Source organism: Emys orbicularis, chromosome 19, assembly GCF_028017835.1.
Source record: "Emys orbicularis isolate rEmyOrb1 chromosome 19, rEmyOrb1.hap1, whole genome shotgun sequence".
In the NCBI taxonomy this organism is placed as follows: Eukaryota; Metazoa; Chordata; order Testudines; family Emydidae; genus Emys; species Emys orbicularis.
In genome coordinates this window covers 20,060,652-20,079,824 of record NC_088701.1, presented here as the reverse complement: position 1 = coordinate 20,079,824, position 19,173 = coordinate 20,060,652, and the positions used below count along the sequence as shown (strand labels likewise).

The 19,173-nt window shown below is 45.8% G+C and overlaps 1 protein-coding gene across 1 annotated transcript; it reads right to left on the bottom strand.

The window, feature by feature from the left end:
• Window positions 1-2,951: 2,951 nt before the first annotated feature.
• On the bottom strand, window positions 2,952-18,886 carry LOC135891779 (keratin, type II cytoskeletal 5-like). Its single transcript, XM_065419442.1, has 9 exons — window positions 18,413-18,886; window positions 17,755-17,969; window positions 15,581-15,641; window positions 9,709-9,804; window positions 7,251-7,415; window positions 6,480-6,605; window positions 4,775-4,995; window positions 3,999-4,033; window positions 2,952-3,172 (listed from the first exon to the last, which is right to left on the bottom strand). The coding sequence occupies exons 1-9, from the start codon at window positions 18,884-18,886 to the stop codon at window positions 2,952-2,954; spliced, it is 1,614 nt and encodes a 537-aa protein (XP_065275514.1).
• Between the last annotated feature and the right edge of the window lie 287 nt (window positions 18,887-19,173).

Sequence of the window (19,173 nt, the reverse complement as noted above, 5' to 3'; positions counted from 1 at the left end):
GGGATACAGGCAAGGCTCTGCAGCGTCAGAGCTGGGAAGGGGGACACGGGGTAAATGCTCTGCGTCAGAGCTGGGATCGAAAAACTGGGAAACAGACTCTGCCGGCGTGTAGAGCTATGCATATGCTTGCTTGGAACTAATCCCAATAAACATTGCATTGCCTGCATTTCAGACTTCTGGTCTTCTGCTTTCTGTCTGTGTGACAAGAACCAGGGGTGGGGGTGAAGGGAAAGCCCTCTAACACATCTCTCTGTTTTAGGTTTGACTCTCCTCTCATTGTCAGCAGTTCTATACAATTCCTCCTCCACTGGGCCCTGTGATGCTTCTCTGGCCATGTAAAGTGGCCTTAAAACAGGCAGATCCAGCCCAGCTGAAAACCCCCTCTTGCTAAGGGCCTCCTCACCCTACAGCTTTTCCTGCTCTCATCTTCCACTGTGTATCCAAAGCGCACTGTAATATGGTTATTTACTTTCCAGGGTCCCTGGGAACCAGAGAGTAAGTTAGAGCTTGAAAAATGTGATCCACCTGTATCTTCCAAAACTGGAAGGCATGGAAGGAAAATAAATATGGTGGGGTTGTTGGGTTTGTTGTTGTTGTTTTTTTAATCTCATGATCTTTGAATGACTGGAGTTTGCAGAGCTCTACTGCCATCAAAGGAGGTAAAGCTGATTAGCACCAGCATATAATTGGGCTGATTGCTTTCACAGCCGTGTACAATTGATATGAAACCAGTAACAATATGGGTCAGATCCTCAGTGTACCCCTGCTGAGGATTTGGCCTCGGATGACCCTCCCACTAAAGCTTTCTCACTCTCTGAACCCTGAATGACAGCTGCAGTTTATTGGAGATACACCAGGAAGCGTGGAATGTTCAACAGTACAACATCAGCACGGAGGTGAACCTTGCCACCCAGTACGCACGCAACATACAGAAACCACATACAGAGCGCATCCTCGTGGCTAGTTTGTCCAGTGAGGACCTTTCCTGGAGCCAGAGGATTTTCTTGAGCTCCCTTTGAATCAAAGACACTTTTGTGGGGGTGGAATATGAAGATAAACATACGGAAATTGTCTTGCTAGGAATTAAGAGCCCAAAACTGTTGCAAAGGCAATGTCTATAGTAGGAGTTCACTAGCAGAATAGGAGAATCAGTACACTATACTAGCAAAGCTGTGCTTTTATTTGTATAATTTATTCCACCCTCCCTAAGCAAAACAAGCCACACTGGGGCTCCTGGTGGCACAGTTGTACTGATCAGGGATCACGCCTCGGAGACCAACACAGCTATGCTGGCAGAAGGCTATAGTGTAGACAAGGCCCAAGTCCTTATTCAAGCAAGACTCCTATTGACTTCCATGAGAGTTTTCAGTCCTGGTCTACACACAGATTGTGTACTAATAGAACTATTTCAGTTGGGGGGGTGTTTTTGCCAAAATAGTTATGCTGGTACAACCCGTAATGTGGACAGTCACATAAGAGTGCTTCTACCAATATAGCTTATTGCTCTGCCTGTACAGGAATAAGCTATATTGGCATAAACTGTTTTTTTTAATAGTATAACTTCGTCCACACTATAGCACTAACTCGACCAGTGAAGTTAAAGTGGTACAACTTTTGTGTGGCATCAAGGCCAAGAGATGAATTGGAACTCCCAAGATTTGTTCCTAAGATAGGAATGCATCTTGTTTATTAGTGGTAATGTTTCATACCGCTCTCAGAGCAAGGAGTACAAGGGGTTACCCTGCTGAGCCAGAGAGTGGGCCAAATTCTCCTCTTTGTTACACCTAAAGCTGGGTGGAAATTTTCAGGTGAGTCCTTTTTTCGCTGAAAAATTGGGTTGATCAAAACTATTTGTGAATTTGGGTCAATTTCAGCAAATAGCTTCAGCTGAGAAAGAAAAACAATTGGAATTGCTGAAATAAAATGTTTCGACTTTTCGTTTCGGCACGACATTTTGCTCAGTGGTTAACATAAATGTAATTTGGGAAAAAAAACATTTAAAAATGTTGAAAACCCCATGAAAATGAAACTAAATGCAACTCAAAACTGAATATGTTTTTGTTTCAGATTGAATGAAACTTTATTCAATACGAAACCATTTTTTCCCCAAATTTTTGAGTTGACCCCCAAGCCGAAAAATAGATTATTTGCCCAGCCCTAGTTATTCCTTCATTTTTAATGGACCTGCACCAGAATTTTGGCCCATTGGGATTAATGTATCCAACGGAAAGAAACTCAGTGGGACTAACTCTGCGACTTTAAAAGAATATTAAAGGTATACACACTGCCATAGAAAGTCAATGGGAGTCAGATGCCCGAGTCTTTTAGCCCCATTTGAAGGCCCTGGCTTAGAAGAACAACACAGAAAATGTTTCTTTCATGGCTACAACAAGTACAGTAGGAACACACAAAGCAGAGAGCAAGCTACAATCCATGATCGCATCCAGACTGCAGAAATGTATGGGATTTTTCTAGTGTAGTATACAGGAAGTTGGATACAAAGTGCAGTAGAGATGGTGGCGGGGGGAATGAATTATCTTCAGGCTCAAGATCTTTTTGGTAAAACTCTTCTGGGAGGGAAATTCAGAAGAAACAAGATCTCTGGTCACATCAGTTGCATTGCTGTGATGTTACCAGTTACTTTTTCAGTGATAGTGTTGGGTGTGAGCATGTGGATATTTGGTCTCAACAATAATAATACCTACCGCATTTACAGTGTTTTTCATCAGTGGATCTCAAAGCGCTTTACAGAAGAGGTCAGTATCATTATCCCTATATTACAGATGGGGAAACTGAGGCACGGAGCCCTGTCCAAGGTCACCCAGGGAAGAAGTGGGCGAGCTGGGAATAGAACCCAGGTCTTCTGAGTCCCAGTCCAGTGCTCTGCCCACTACGCCACAATAAAGGAAATCTTCTGGCGCTCAGGTGATAGTGACTACAGTTCCTAGGCTTTAGCATCTGGTGGTTCTTTTGCTTGAAGAGGTCGTCGATATGATTTTCACACAGGAACTCCCTCCCCTGCCTCCATAGCTGTATCCTCCAATGCCTCTTCCGCTTCCAGAGCTGGAGCCGCCTCCTCCGACACTGAGCCCGCCTCCTCCGACACTGAGCCCGCCTCCTCCTCCTCCCCAGCTTATCCCACTCCCGCCTCCAGAGCTGCTGCTGACTACCGCTGCAAAAGACCAAGATGTTCAAGTTATTCCAGCTGCAGCCCATGAATTGCAGAGCAAAACCCAAACGCATTTGTTTAGCTAGTGTCATGAACTAGCTTATTGGGTCATGTCTGGGGATTGGTCCTGCTTTGAGCAGGCGGTTGGACTAGATGACCTCCTGAGGTCCCTTCCAACCCTGATAGTCTAGGATTCTATGATTCTATGATCCGCATTCTATCCCCTTTTTAGTGGCTTCCTGGATTGTGTAGTCTGACCAGGGAGCCCGGCCCATGAGGCACATGTACTCCAACTCCCATGAGATGTCCCAGCTGTATTTCCAAATCAAGGTATAGTGGGGTTCGAATTTTTGCCAAAAAAAAATTAAATTTTCCATTGGGGGCGGGCGGAAATGACATTTTCCAAACAGTTCTAGTTAGGGCCTCTATGCATCACTCAGGTTGTGCAAAGGGTCTATAATCAGGGTGCAAATGCACAACTGAGAAGTCTCAGGTTCGCATTGATACTGCTGCTCATCCCCTGCATGGCATGAGAAGCATGGCAGGGGAGGGAAGGCGGCATATTGGCTGTAAAAGGGGGCATGGTGGAGTATAGTTCCATGCTGCCAATCCTCCACTGGCATTGGGTTTATTAAGGACCCTACACCAATGGTGCAACTTAGAGCAGCTACTGGGCTGCTCTAAGCATCATTAGAGCCAAGACCAGTGATAACCACCAGGAAACTGTTTCCCACTCTGTCTTGTGCTGAGTAGTGGTCGGGGGGAGGAGAATAGAGGCTTCCAGTTTGCCTGTTCCTATCTTTAGCAAATAGACGCTCAAGTTACTTACAGATGTTCACAGCACTGGCACACTCTCCAGACATCCTGTTGAGGAAAGAAACACCGTTTAGGTCATTGATTTAGCCTGGCTGCTACAAGTTAGGACACACCCTGAAACCTGAAGTCAAGGGAAGCCAAGTGTCTGCAGAATTTCCTTCCCAATAGTAGACAGGGCGTGTGCTTTCAAAAGGGCGCAGTGCAGCTCCTAGCGCTACATTTCAATGAGGTCATACGGTTCTTAGAGCTGGTGTGGGGCAAGTTTTGGGTGCCTCCCACAAGGTTTGGACACCTCTTGTATACCAGCAAGCACAGCTCACTGGAGACTACGAGGGTGCGGTCACATGATGGGAGAACAGTGATTGGAACAGGGTTATTCAGTCCTCAAAGCTCAGAGTTTCCCCAACCACTGGATCTCCATCTAATCACCTGTAGGTTAGAGCTGGTCCCGTGGGAGATTCCGAGATTTCAAAATTTGGATTCATCCCAAAAGGGACGAAAAGTCAAAATCTCTGGATTTTTGGTTAAATTAAATATTCTGCAGACAGTGTTGAACCTATTGAAACGTGTTTCGACTTTATCATTTCAAATCTATTAAAGTCAAAACAAAATGTTGCGATTACTTCCCGTGAAAATGTTGATGAAACTGATAGAACCCTGTGAAATATTTCGGTTTCTGGAATCAGCCGGCAGAAACCTGTGAGCACGATGATTTGTGGGCAAAAAAAGTGTACACCAGCTGTAACAGAGGCTGCTTTGCAAAAGTCAGGACCTATGTATATATTGCACCTGCATTCCTCTCCCTCCAGCAACGTCTTGTACGTGGCAATCTCAATATCCAGGGCCAGCTTGATATTCAACAGCTCCTGGTAATCACGCAGCAAACGAGCCGTCTCCTCCTTAGCTTTCTGCAGGGCCATTTCCAATTCAACCAGCTTTTCCCTAGCGTCCTTCAGGGTAAGCTCCCCACGTTCCTCTGTCTCGGCAACAGCCGACTGCAGTTTGGCGCACTGCAAAGAAAAGAAGAAAGCAAACTAACCATGTGGTCATCCATTCTCAGCACCTCATCTGGAACCCCATGACCGTCAATGAGCATCTTCCCATTGACTTCAGTGGACTTTTGAAACAGGCCTTAAGACTTTTAAATGAACTCTTTATCATCAGACCTTTGGATCATCTTTACTCCATGTAGACCAGAACCAGTACCTAGATACTGTGGTGAATGACACACTATAAATGTGATAGATAGATAGATAGATAGATAGATAGATAGATAGATAGATAATCTAGGTGTATTTAAAGATGATTAGGTGGGTAGACAGATGGAAGGAAAGAGGCATTAGATAGATAGATAATCTAGGTGTATTTAAAGATGATTAGGTGGGTAGACAGATGGAAGGAAAGAGGCATTAGATGGATAGATAGATGATCTAGGTGTATTTAAAGATGATTAGGTGGGTAGACAGATGGAAGGAAAGAGGCATTAGATGGATAGATAGATGATCTAGGTGTATTTAAAGATGATTAGGTGGGTAGACAGATGGAAGGAAAGAGGCATTATATGGAAAGAGAAATGAACTAGGTGGAAAGAAAGAAAGAAAGAAATCCATTTATTTCATTCCTTCTTGGTCTTTACTGTAACTGAATTAGATCAAGGCAATTGTATATAACGCCTCACAATATCATATACAGATGTTAAATTCCATAGGCACTTTTTAACTATTCTTCAGGGAAATCACGAAATATGTGGATGAGACTTGATTTGCCCTGGGACTAACTCCTTTCATTGACATTGTAGGGCCTCTCGTGTCATCTTTGGCATCACTATGGGCACCATAGCAGTATTCAGGACAAGAAGAGCACATCTGTCACTCTGTACTAGCGGCCAGGGTTCATAGCAGAGCTGTGTGGATGAAGGATTTTTTGGTTGACTGGCAATTCCAAAAACTAGAAAAGAAACTGTTTTGTGTCGAACCGAAAACAAAATGTATCAAATTTTCAGCAAATCAGAAAAGTAAAAGACAAAACTTCCCTTTAAATCACTTTTTGGTTCTACACAATTGAAACATTTTGTGTTGATGTTGACTATCTTTTTTATTTAAAAAAAACGTATTGACATTTTGAAATGAAAAGTCATTTTGAGCCCCCAAAAATGGAAACATTTTGAAAATGTCAAAACAAAATGTTTTGATTTTGGGGGAATTTTTTTCCCCACCAAAACAATTCAGCGAAACCAAAACGTTGTGGTGTTGCTGTTTCTGGATTTTTCACACACACAAAAGTTTTGGATGAATTTTTTTCCCCCAGCTTCAGTTCAGGATGAACACATTTGTTTTACATTAAGCAGAAACAACCTCCTTGTTTTTAGCACCATTACAGGCACCGTGGCAGTATTCAGGACGAGAAAAGCACATCTGGCAGTCTGTCAAAGTTGCCCTCATGTCCAGGGTCCATAGCACATCTGCTCATTTTATATTAAGAAGATGTGCTCTACCTGTTTTTTCACATTTTCAAGTTCAGCCTGCAGTCTGTGGATCAGCCGGGTCAGCTCCGAGATCTCCAGCTTGGAGTTTTTCAGATCATTGTCGTGTTTCCCAGCAGTGACCTGAAGCTCCTGAAACTGATGGCCAGAAAAAAAAAATTATTATAATAGACTATATTTTCCAAAGGCAGATCTAACCTGATCAGGGCTAATTCTGAGAAGCAAATAGGAGCTACAGCTGCTCCACACCTGCTTGATCATGATTATCCAATCAATGGGAGATGGATATATTTCACAGCATCCTTAATTAAAGTGACAGGTACCTCTCTTATTCCTGCATTATGTTCTGTATTCCTTAGCAGGCTGGTTAGGGTGCTATCCTGGGACTTGAGAAACCATAGTTCAATTCCATGGTTTACCACAGACATTGAGAGATCTTGGGCAAGTCACTCTGTGCCTCAGTTTCCCCATCTGTACAATGGGAATAATACCTGCCACAGAGAGGTGTTGTGAGGATAAATACATGAGGCATTCAGATACTATGCTGGTGGGGCCATAAGTAGATTTTCAGATGTCATTAAGAAGTCAGAAAAATCGATGTGACAAGATATCACTACTATAAACATTGTATTAATTATATTTAGTTCACATAAGTGGTGCTGAATTGGAAAACTCTATTTTATCCACAGAATAGGTGCACAGAAGCTCTGGTTGACTCTTTTCCATGTGGCAAAGCCACGAGCATTGTATGGCTCCATACCTTGAAGCCACACGATGACTCACCTTGCCTTGGTACATGGAGTTGGCTTCAGCTCGGCTCCTGTTGGCCATGTCTTCATAGTGAGCCTTCACCTCAGCAATGATCCCATCCAGGTCCAGGGCTCGGTTGTTGTCCATAGACAAGATAACGCTGGTGTCACTGATCTGTCTTTGCATTTGTGCCAATTCCTGAAAAACATACAAAGTCCCCATCAGTGAGTGGCCCTTTCTAGATGCCAGATGCTGATTAAATTGCAGTAAGGGCAGTTTAGGTTGGACATTAGGAAAAACTTCCTAATTGTCAGGGTGGTTATGCAATTGCCCAGGGAGGTTGTGGAATCTCCATCATTGGAGATTTTTAAGAGCAGGTTAGTCAGAGATGGTCTAGATAATCCTTAGTCCTGCCATGAGTGCAGAGGACTGAACTAGATGACCTCTCGAGGTCCCTTCCAGTCCTACAATTCTATGATTCTCTCTAGAAACCTGTTGCTCTCATCTATTATCATTCTCTATGTATTTCTTCCTCCTTCCCCCAACTCTTATTGCTGTCTTTCTAGCTAGCTCGCTGTGCCATACGTATGTACTTATTTATCTAGCTACTGAACATAAAAATGAGGGGAAATGACTCGTATGGTTAAATGTTGTACTGAGCCACAAGGAATGAACCTCACAGTCCTTACCCTTCTTTACTCATGTCTTATTCAAATGCCCACTGATGTTAATGGTTGTTTTGCCTGAATAAGATTTAGCCCAGAGTTTACCCATCAGACAACTCTATGCAGAATTTTCATGGGTGTATTTTTTTCCAAATAGTTGGTCTCCAAAAGCCCACATCTATCAGGCTGGTCACTTGTATCTGTCCTTATTTCCTTGCATATATCATCTAGCCTGCAGGGTATTATTCTCAGGTATGTCTTACCGTTACGGGCACCCTCTTGGCCAACATCAGGGAATGAATAGATGACCTCTGGAGCTTTAAGGATGAACAGCTACAACTTGAGCTAAAGCTAGAGAGTAGGGGAGGGGCTGTAACAGCTCAAATTCTCTGGGACTTGTAACACACACTCACATTGGGAACATAGGAATTACCAGACTGGACTAGATGCATCTAATCCAGCATCCTGTCTCTGACAGTGGCCAACACTAGCTGCCCTGGAGGAAAGTGCAAGAACACTATAATAGGCAGGCGAGGGATGGTCTCATCCTGATTCTTAATAGAGATTGCTTTGAAGCATGGATTTTTAGGCCTTCCAAAACTCTTATGTCTTATCTAAATGACTATAGAACCTCTGCAATGATGTTCTTCCTGAGGGGGCCCCACTCTGAAGTTCTTCCAACAGTGGAATTCTCTTTGTACTCGGTATGAGTTTTGCCTGGGTGCGTACCGAGAGTCTAATCCTGAAGTCAACTGGAGTTTTGTCATTGACATCAGTGGGAACAGGGTCGTGTTCTTGCTAAGGACATCAGGAACAGATTCTCGGCCTTTTCCTGGCACTTTGCATCATAGGTGCTGGAACTAGGGGCATAGGCGCCAACTTTCCCCGGCGCCAGTGGGTGCTCGGGCCCTGTCCGGCCCCGGCCCTGCCCCAACTCCACTCTTTCCCCGCCCCTACCCCGCCCCCATTCTAACCCCTTCCCCAAAGTCCCTGCCCCAACTCCGCCACCTCCCTGCCCCTATTGGACCCCTTCCCCAAATCCCTGCCCCGGCCCCGCCTCTTCCCCGAGCACACCGCGTTCCCCCTCCACCCCCCTCCCTCCCAGACATGCAAAACAGCTGTTTTGCGGCGCAAGCGCTGGGAGCTAGGGGGGAAAAGTTGGCATGCAGCGCGCTCAGGGAGGAGGCGGAGGCAGAGCGGAGGCAGAGGTGAGCTGGGCGGGGGTGGCGGGGAGCTGCTGGTGGGTGCTCAGCACCCACCAATTTTTCCCCGTGGGTGCTCCAGCCCCGGAGCACCCATGGAGTCGGTGCCTATGACTAGGGGTGCTGCCACACCCCATGGCTTGAAGTGGTTTCCATCATATACAGGGTTTACAGTTGGTTCCATGGCTCTCGTCAGCCCCACTACAAAAATTGTTCCAGCACCTCTGCCTTGCATGGTCATTCACACCAGCGTAGTGAGGGTAAAATGGATGTAGATTTCTACCTTTTAGATTCAGTATTGTTTGCTCTCATTTTTGCACTGGTGTATATACAAGATGCAGGTCAGGGGAGAATGTGGCATTGAGTGTTGGATCTTTGGGCAACTATTCTACTGTCCTCCAACTTCTCCTGCTATTTAGACCTTTCCGTTCCTTAGTGTTGGGCCATCCTGCCATGTTTGTAAGTTTTCTGGAAGCAGTCAGGGGCTTGCTTAGAAATTCCACCACTGCAATTTTTCTGTTGACAGGTATAAGACATATATAAACATTTAAGGTGCTCTAGAAAAGTACTAAATATGATGTGGGGCATTTCTGTGTGGATTAGGAGAACAGAGAACATCCTCACCGTCTCATACAGGGCTCTCAGAAAGTTGATCTCATCTGTCATGGCAGCCACCTTGGCCTCCATCTCCACCTTTTTCATGTAGGCAGCATCCAAGTCCTGAAAAATGGCCATGGAGATCATTCTTTCAAGCTCAGGGGAACAGGTGACAGTTTCGAGAACAGGAAGGGCTGATTTCCCGTTGCCTTGCTCCTGGTGTGGTGATTTCCACTAATACGAAGTAAATGCAAAGTGGATGCAAAACACCAACAGGTCAGAACAACAGAGTTTCACACACGCCTTGCACAGGAGGCAAGATACGTCGGGGCCAGGACATAGGGAGCCAGGTCTAGTGGTTGGAGCAGGAGACAGAGTCAAGCCAAGAGTCAGCACTGGAGCCAGAGACCAGGAGGGCAGGAACCAGGAACAGGTCAGGAAAGCATGGTTAAGGAGTCAGGCAAGAAGGCAGGATCCAATGTAGCAGCCAGGCAGAGCCCAGTTGTGTAGACAACTTCCTGCACCTCTCTTTGGGTTTAAATAGGAAGCCCTGACCAATCAGAGAGCACGATGTTCCTCCAACCAGGCCCAGGGAAGCCCCCCCCCCCCCCGATGTAACTTCAGGTTTCATCATCTCTCCTGCTCAGTTGGTTCATAGGGAGACAGCGGGTGGGAACAGCGAGGTGACAGTCTGCTGGATCCCCTGGGGGCCCAGCTTTGAGACACAGGGACACAGGACTGGAAGGGATCTCCTGGGTCATTGAGGACAGTCTCCTACGATTGCAGGTCACCCTATTCATTATAAGAACATAAGAACATAAGAAAGGCCGTACCGGGTCAGACCAAAGGTCCATCTAGCCCAGTATCCTGTCTACCGACAGTGGCCAATGCCAGGTGCCCCAGAGGGAGTGAACCTAACAGGCAATGATCAAGTGATCTCTCTCCTGCCATCCATCTCCATCCTCTGACAGACAGAGGCTAGGGACACCATTCCTTACCCGTCCTGGCTAATAGCCATTAATGGACTTAACCACCATGAATTTATCCAGTTCTCTTTTAAACTCTGTTATAGTCCTAGCCTTCACAACCTTCTCAGGTAAGGAGTTCCACAAGTTGACTGTGCGCTGCGTGAAGAAGAACTTCCTTGTATTTGTTTTAAACCTGCTGCCTATTAATTTCATTTGATGACCCCTAGTTCTTGTATTATGGGAATAAGTAAATAACTTTTCCTTATCCACTTTCTCCACTCACTCATGATTTTATAGACCTCTATCATATCCCCCCTTAGTCTCCTCTTTTCCAAGCTGAAGAGTCCTAGCCTCTTTAATCTCTCCTCATATGGGACCCGTTCGAAACCCCTCATCATTTTTGTTGCCCTTTTCTGAACCTTTTCTAGTGCCAGTATATCTTTTTTGAGATGAGGAGACCACATCTGTACGCAGTATTCGAGATGAGGGCGTACCATCGATTTATATAAGGGCAATAATATATTCTCAGTCTTATTCTCTATCCCCTTTTTAATGATTCCTAACATCCTGTTTGCTTTTTTGACCGCCTCTGCACACTGCGTGGACATTTTCAGAGAACTATCCACGATGACTCCAAGATCTTTTTCCTGACTTGTTGTAGCTAAATTAGCCCCCATCATATTGTATGTATAGTTGGGGTTATTTTTTCCAATGTGCATTACTTTGCATTTATCCACATTAAATTTCATTTGCCATTTTGTTGCCCAATCACTTAGTTTTGTGAGATCTTTTTGAAGTTCTTCACAGTCTGCTTTGGACTTAACTATCTTTAGCAGTTTAGTATCATCTGCAAACTTTGCCACCTCACTGTTTACCCCTTTCTCCAGATCATTTATGAATAAGTTGAATAGGATCAGTCCGAGGACTGACCCTTGGGGAACACCACTAGTTACCCCTCTCCATTCTGAGAATTTACCATTTATTCCTACCCTTTGTTCCCTGTCTTTTAACCAGTTCTCAATCCATGAAAGGACCTTCCCTTTTATCCCTTGGCAGCTTAATTTACATAAGAGCCTTTGGTGAGGGACCTTGTCAAAGGCTTTCTGGAAATCTAAGTACACTATGTCCACTGGATCCCCCTTGTCCACATGTTTGTTGACCCCTTCAAAGAATTCTAATAGATTAGTAAGACACGATTTCCCTTTACAGAAACCATGTTGACTATTGCTCAACAGTTTATGTTTTTCTATGTGTCGGACAATTTTATTCTTAACTATTGTTTCGACTAATTTGCCCGGTACAGACGTTAGACTTACCGGTCTGTAATTGCCGGGATCACCTCTAGAGCCCTTTTTAAATATTGGCGTTACATTAGCTAACTTCCAGTCATTGGGTACAGAAGCCGATTTAAAGGACAGGTTACAAACCTTAGTTAACAGTTCCGCAACTTCACATTTGAGTTCTTTCAGAACTCTTGGGTGAATGCCATCTAGTCCCGGTGACTTGTTAATGTTAAGTTTATCAATTAATTCCAAAACCTCCTCTCGTGACACTTCAATCCGTGACAGTTCCTCAGATTTGTCACCTACAAAAGCCAGCTCAGGTTTGGGAATCTCCCTAACATCCTCAGCCGTGAAGACTGAAGCAAAGAATCCATTTAGTTTCTCCGCGATGACTTTATCGTCTTTAAGCGCTCCTTTTGTATCTCGATCATCAAGGGGCCCCACTGGTTGTTTAGCAGGCTTCCTGCTTCTGATGTACTTAAAAAACATTTTGTTATTACCTTTGGAGTTTTTGGCTAGCCGTTCTTCAAACTCCTCTTTGGCTTTTCTTATTACATTCTTGCACTTAATTTGGCAGCGTTTATAATATATTATAATATATGAAGCTCCATCTAAATATTTGTTAGACTGTTTCCCCCCATTACTCCTACTGGGAGGCTGTTCCAGAACCTCCCTCCTCTCGTGGTTAGAAACATCTTCTAATTTCCAGCCTCAATTTATTCCTGGCCACTTTACACCCATTTTTTCTTGTGCCAACATTGTCCATTAGCTTAAATAGATCTTCTCCCTCCCTGGTGTTTAGGTCTCTGATGCATTTATAGAGAGCAATTATACCTCCTGGTGCTATAAAGTGCCATGTGGAGAGAATCTTCCCCAGTGTCTCTCAGAATGGGAAATTTATTCCATATTCTAGATAGGTTGACTTTGCTGCATCCAAAACACCTGTTGCTTGTGTGTCAACTAATACTGAATAACTCTGTGCTTTCAGGGACAGATGCATTGATATAGCCCAGTACAAAGCAGCTATCAGCTTCATTTTGCCAGTTAATCCAGATTTATGGCCACTTTGCATTATCAGAGTAATGTGCAAAGCAGCCAGAGGATAGAGATTAGGACTGGCCAAAACTTTTTTACCCAAACTGCGTTTTGATTGAACATCGTGTTTTTGGCTAAATTAAATTTTTCATGAAAAGTGTCTGCTTTCCACAGAAAATGTTGATAATTTTGTCACAGTACCGAATGGCTCAAAATTGAAAATTTTTTGACTAAACCCAAAATGTTTCAGTTCACACTGGGCCTTATGGGAGTTGTAGCTCAAGTGCCTTACCCTTCCATTTTCTTCTATGGGCTGGGCTCTCTGGTCGGCCTACATCACCCAGGATGCACCACTCTATCTCCTCACCAAGAGGCAACAAAGTAATGCATCATGGGAGATGTAGTCCAGCGAGAGAGCCTGGCCCACAGATAGGGTTGCCAAGTATCCTGTTTTCGACTGGAACATCTGGTCGAAAAGGGACCCTGGCGGCTCCAGTCAGGACCACTGACTGGGCCATTAAAAGTCCGGTTGGCGGCACTGCCGGCACAGTAGAGCTGGCAGGCTCCATACCTGGCTCCGTGCGTCTCCCGGGAAGTGACCAGCATGTCCCTCCAGCTCCTAGGCGTAGGGATGGCCACAGGGGCTCCGTGCGCTGCCCCCGCCCCAAGCCCCAGCTCCACAGCTCCCATTGGCCAGGAACTGCGGCCAATGGGAGCCGTGGGCGGTGAGCAGAACGCCGTGGCCCCTCCGCCTAGGAGCCGGAGAGACATGCTGGTCGCTTTCCAGGAGTCACCTGAGGTAAGCGCCACCTGGAGCCTGCAGCCCTCCCCCCCTCCCATGCCCTAACCCCCTGCCCCAGCCCTGAACCCTCTCCTGCACCCCAAACCCCTCATCCCTGGCCCTGCCCCAGAGCCCACACCCCCAGCCGGAGTCCTCACCCCCTCTGCACTCTGAACCCCTCAGCCTCAGCCCAAAGCCCCCTCCTGCACCCCAAATCCCTCATCCCCACCCCAGAGACCGCACACCCAGCCGGAGCCTTCACCCCCTCCCACACCCCAACCCCCTGCCCCAGCCTGGTGAAAATGAGCAAGTGAGTGAGGGTGAGGGAGAGCGAGCAACGGAGGGAGGGAGGATGGAGTGAGCAGGGGCGGGGGCTCGGGGAAGGGAAGGGCATGGCAAAGGTGTTTGGTTTTATTCAATTAGAAAGTTGGCAACCCTACCCACAGAAGAGGAGAAAGTGAGCATAAGGCACCTGAACGACATCTCCAATGTGGCACCATAGCACCATTTTGAATCAAATTATTTTGGTTTTTAGCCAAAAGATTCCAGTTTTCAATATTTTGCCAAAAAGTAGCAATTTTCCATGAGAAAAAATACTTCGTTTCTAACCAGCTCTAGTATAGATGCATCTGGCCCTAATGCTGTGATACGTAATGTTGTATTCCAAACGTGCCTTCCAGTTGTACTCTAGCTGAAATTTAACACCTCAGTCCTTTCAAACTGTGTAACTATCTGTATATAATAGTCACCTGTCTATCTACGTGCACATATACCTGCATTCCTAGCCATAGACTTGCCTGTGAATCCCACTCTTAGAAATACAAACAGTTTAAATAAAATCAAACCTGGCTTCTATTATGTAATTTATATATTTTTAAAGTCTCTCACCCAAAATTTATAAACATTCATGACCTTCTGTCCCAGTTAGGTAGGTCAGTATTGTCTGCCTCTTGCAAATGGGGAAACTGAGGCATACAGCAGGAAAGCGACTTGCCCAAAGTTACTCAGCATGCCAGTTGCATTCAGATACCCTGGCTCCCAGTCTCTTGCTTTAACCACTATACTGCATTGCCTTCAGCTTATGCCTGTGGCCAAGCCTTTTCCCCATATCTTTAAAGCCACTTCCCTTCTTGTGAACGGTCCAAGGTTTCCTTTGTTTTATGTGTTTTTATTTTTGTACTATCTTCTCTTCCCCATGCATGCCCCCTGCCAACATTATTGTTATGTTCATGGCATACACACAGAGAAGTTAGATAAAGAACATAAAACACCTTTTCTGGAAGGTTGCAGCAATACACTACTTTATTTCTTAGAATCCAGAATCCTAACACACAAGAACCAAAGACAAAGAGAGACAAAGCAGGCTGCTTCCTAACAAGGAGAGGCCTGGGTCACCTTGCTGTAGGCTGATTGTTTGCAGAATGACTGCTCAAAGCCCAGATCGCATGCTTTCCTACAAAGCCCCCCAGCCTGCAAGCAGGACTAGGAAACCCATCACACTTAAAGGGATAGCATGTCATTTTAACACAGTTTTCATTACATCACAAATTATCCTGCTGAATCAGGACCCCATCGTGCTAGGTGCTGTACAAACACGTAGTAAGACAGTGCCCCTGCCCCTGACAGCTTGCAAACTAAATAGACAAGACAGACATAGGAGAGGAAACAGGCAAGAAATGACTCGCCCAAGGTCACAGCCAAGAGGAGAACACAGGTGTTCTGAATCCTAGCCCAGAGCCCTAACCACTGGACCAAGGCATATGCTCCAATTAGCATCCATGAGAGTGGAGCAGAGACAACCAACCCTTAATCTTTGATAAGGTGTTACTCACCTTCTTCAGCAGCACAAACTCATTCTCCGCTGCCATGCGCCTGTTGATTTCCTCTTCGTATCTGTCAGGACAGAAGACAATATGCAGTACTACTGCTGACAGGTCCCAAATAATGTAAACATCACAAAAATACCATAACCATGTAAACTCAATGTAAAATGAAATTCAGAATGAAAACTTTCAGAAACAAATCTTTTTCTTTCAATATTTTTCCCTGTGCAGGAATTTTCGTCAACATTTTGATACAATTTCACATACCCAACACATGCAAAATTAGTTTGGTCAATTTTCCTCTTTCGATGATGTTTTTCCAATCAGCGCTGCTTGAAATTCCTGCGCTATCCCTGCACTGGTAGATGTGCTGGCTGGGACTTTCGAAAGCATTCGTGGCTGGCGTAACCCTGCTCCCGTTTTCCCAGCAATGTCAATGGGAGTCGAGTTAGGCCAATGCTCAGTGCTTCTGAAAATCCCACCCGGCACCCTTTTGCACTCGCTCAGGTTAAAAAAAGTCTCTCATCCAGCACCTGCAGCATTGTTAAATGCTTCACACTGTCCAAGGACTTAATGCAAAGCACCAGCCCAGAATTCTTATTCGGCTTTTATCATTTCGACAGATAACGTCGATGTTTATTTTTAACCTTTTTTTTTTTAGATTTTATCATCAATTTAAATGTCCACAGTTGCACAAAATTATGGGCTATAAGCATATTTGAACATCATTTTTATTGATTTAAATGGTCCCAATTGCAGGAAATCGTGAGGTGGAGGTTCAGACAAGAATTGCTTAACGGAGGTATTACAACACGTTTTATACACATGAAGAGGGGACTTGAATAAGTTCTCAAGCAGCAGTTTTCTTATTTTGCCTGTCAGTACATTCCGATTAACAACTATTGAAATTTTTTTCATTGGTTTGCATGTATACAGTGAAATCAAAATGTACAAACATTGGCACATAGCCTAATAGTTATGCAGTGTCAAAGGACCAGAGTTTTAAAGGTATTTAGGCACGTAAAGATGTAGACAGACACTGTAACAGGGTATACTGGCCCTTAAATATATAGGGGGCCAGAAGACCCCATTCCAGAAAGCGGGAATGAATAAAAACACTGGAAATTGCCTTGTAGTGCAGTGTTTCTCAAACTGGGATCGTCGCTTGTGTAGGGAAAGCCCCTGGTGGGCTGGGCCAGTTTGTTTACCTCCCCCGTCCACAGGTCCGGCTGATTGCGGCTCCCACTGGCCGCGGTTCACTGCTCCAGGCCAATGGGAGCTGCTGGAAGCGGCGTGGGCCGAGGGACTTACTGGCCACCGCTTCCAGCAGCCCCCATTGGCCTGCAGCGGCGAACCGCGGCCAGTGGGAGCCGCAATCAGCCGGACCTGTGGACGGGGGAGGTAAACAAACTGGCCCAGCCCACCAGGGGCTTTCCCTACACAAGCGACGATCCCAGTTTGAGAAACACTGTTGTAGTGGAAAAGAAGTAACAGTCCCAGGAAATTAGCTGTTGGATGGGGGAGGAGGGGAACAGGACACTGTCCCTTTAAGGGTCCAGGACCAGGAGCCCTGTAGTCTAGGATGAGTTAGGGCTCTCCTCTCTTCCAGCCAATCAAGAGTATTTCTCTGGAGGAAGGCAGTATATAGACAGCCTTCTCCCTCAGAACAGGGGAGAGGCAGGTAGGAGAAGGAAGCTATATCCAGAAGGCTGAGCTCTAGCTAGAAACAGCTACGAGTAGCAACCCTGCAAAGAACAGATGCTGGCAGGAGAAGAACTCCACTGGGGTGGGCAGAAAAGCCAGAGACTGAAGTGAAGCCCTGGGGTTGCAATGCTGGATTTTATTTTTGAGACACTAAGGACTATGTGGAATTGTCTGCGGTCATTAAACCAGTCCCAAGTAGAGGTTGGCACTACTCACAAGAGAGACTGTGTGGAGCTCATCAAGGGCCCCAAAGAGGGACAATAGAGGGACAACACTGCATGAGGAGGCACTCAATAAGTGGCAGCTCTGTCACAAATGCCTAGTGGGATTTTCAAAAGCACGTCGGGAGCTGGGCACCTAGGTGCTTTTGAAAATACCATTAGGTGCCTTTCTGCATCTTCAGGAGCCTAAATGCCTCTAAAAATCTGGCCCTTAGTCCATGGAGAACATGAACGCGACCCAGCCCTTTCTTCACATACTTGTGCTTCAAGTCCTCCACCAGATCTTGCATGTTCTTCAGTTCTGAGTCCTGCCTTCCCCTCTCCCCCACCAGATTATCAAGATGCTTCCTCAGGCTGCCAACGTAGGCCTCAAAGGCGGGCTCCAGGTTGTTCCCAGCATTTGACGTGGGCTGCTGCTGCAGCAGGTTCCATTTGGTCTCCAGAACTTTATTCTGTTGCTCCAGGAATCGGACCTGAAATCCAAACAGAGAAAAGAGGCCCCAGATTTTGGAGACAATCCTCCAGAGCATTGGCAGGTCAGTTACCCTAGCAACCTGCTCATCTCCCATTCCAACATCAGGGAAATTTTGGTTAACCCTCAACAGGATTTGGTCATTTGCTATTCTCAATGCAATGGAAATAAAAAAAATCGGTAGCATCTGACCCTCTGTTTATTTATCAATCTACCCCCTACACATTCCACTACTGATCAACCAATTGATGAATCTATGTATCCCCCTACACACCTCTCTAGCTGTCCTTAGAAGCAGAATAATGATGATGATGATTTCAGCAGGACTTGGGCACATGCTTAAATTTAGGCCCATGCTAAAGTGTTATCACGACTATGGAGGCTTTGCTGAATCTGCAACAGTGATGACGACAATTAAAATAATTAAGAAACCACCGGGCCCACCTTGTCGATGAAGGAGGCAAACTTGTTGTTGAGGGTCTTAATCTGCTCCCTCTCCTGCACTCGCACTTTCTGGATCTCTGGGTCGATCTCCAGGTTGAGTGGCACAAGCAGGTTCTGGTTGATGGTCACTTCTTGGATGCCACCAGGTGGGCAAATGGGGAACCCAGGGCTACTCCTCCCACCACCAACTCCTCCACCGAACAACCCACCACCACCAAAGCCACCAGCTCCACCACTAGTGCCAAATCCACCACCAAAGCCACTGCCGAGCCGCCAGCCTCCACCAATCAAGCTATTGGAAATGCTTTTAATCCCGCCTAGATTATAGAGACTTCTGCTGCCAAAGACACAGTGTCTACTTCTTCCTCGGCTCAGAGAGGTGCAGCTGGATCTGCCCCCACTGGAAACAATCGCAGAGACGCTGCCGAAGCCCCTGCTGCAACCTCCGGCTCTGGTGTTCAGCTGCCGACTCATGGTGGCTTGTTCCAAGAGGACTCCGGAGCACTATGACAAAACTACGGCGTGAGAACAGAGCTGGGACAGGAGGAGTAGGTGCCCCCTGACATGACAGCTGCTCCGTCCTCCTTTATATGTCTTTGAGCTGGGGTTGGAAGAGCAGGTGTAAAGAAAACAATCTCAGCTATTCATGGGCTTGGTTTTCCTGGCAGGAAGCCCATTCTTTATTCCAACCTACTAAACACTTAACTTCAGCTAAACTCACCCCCGGCACAAAAATTATTTTCGTTCCAGGGTGGATGGGT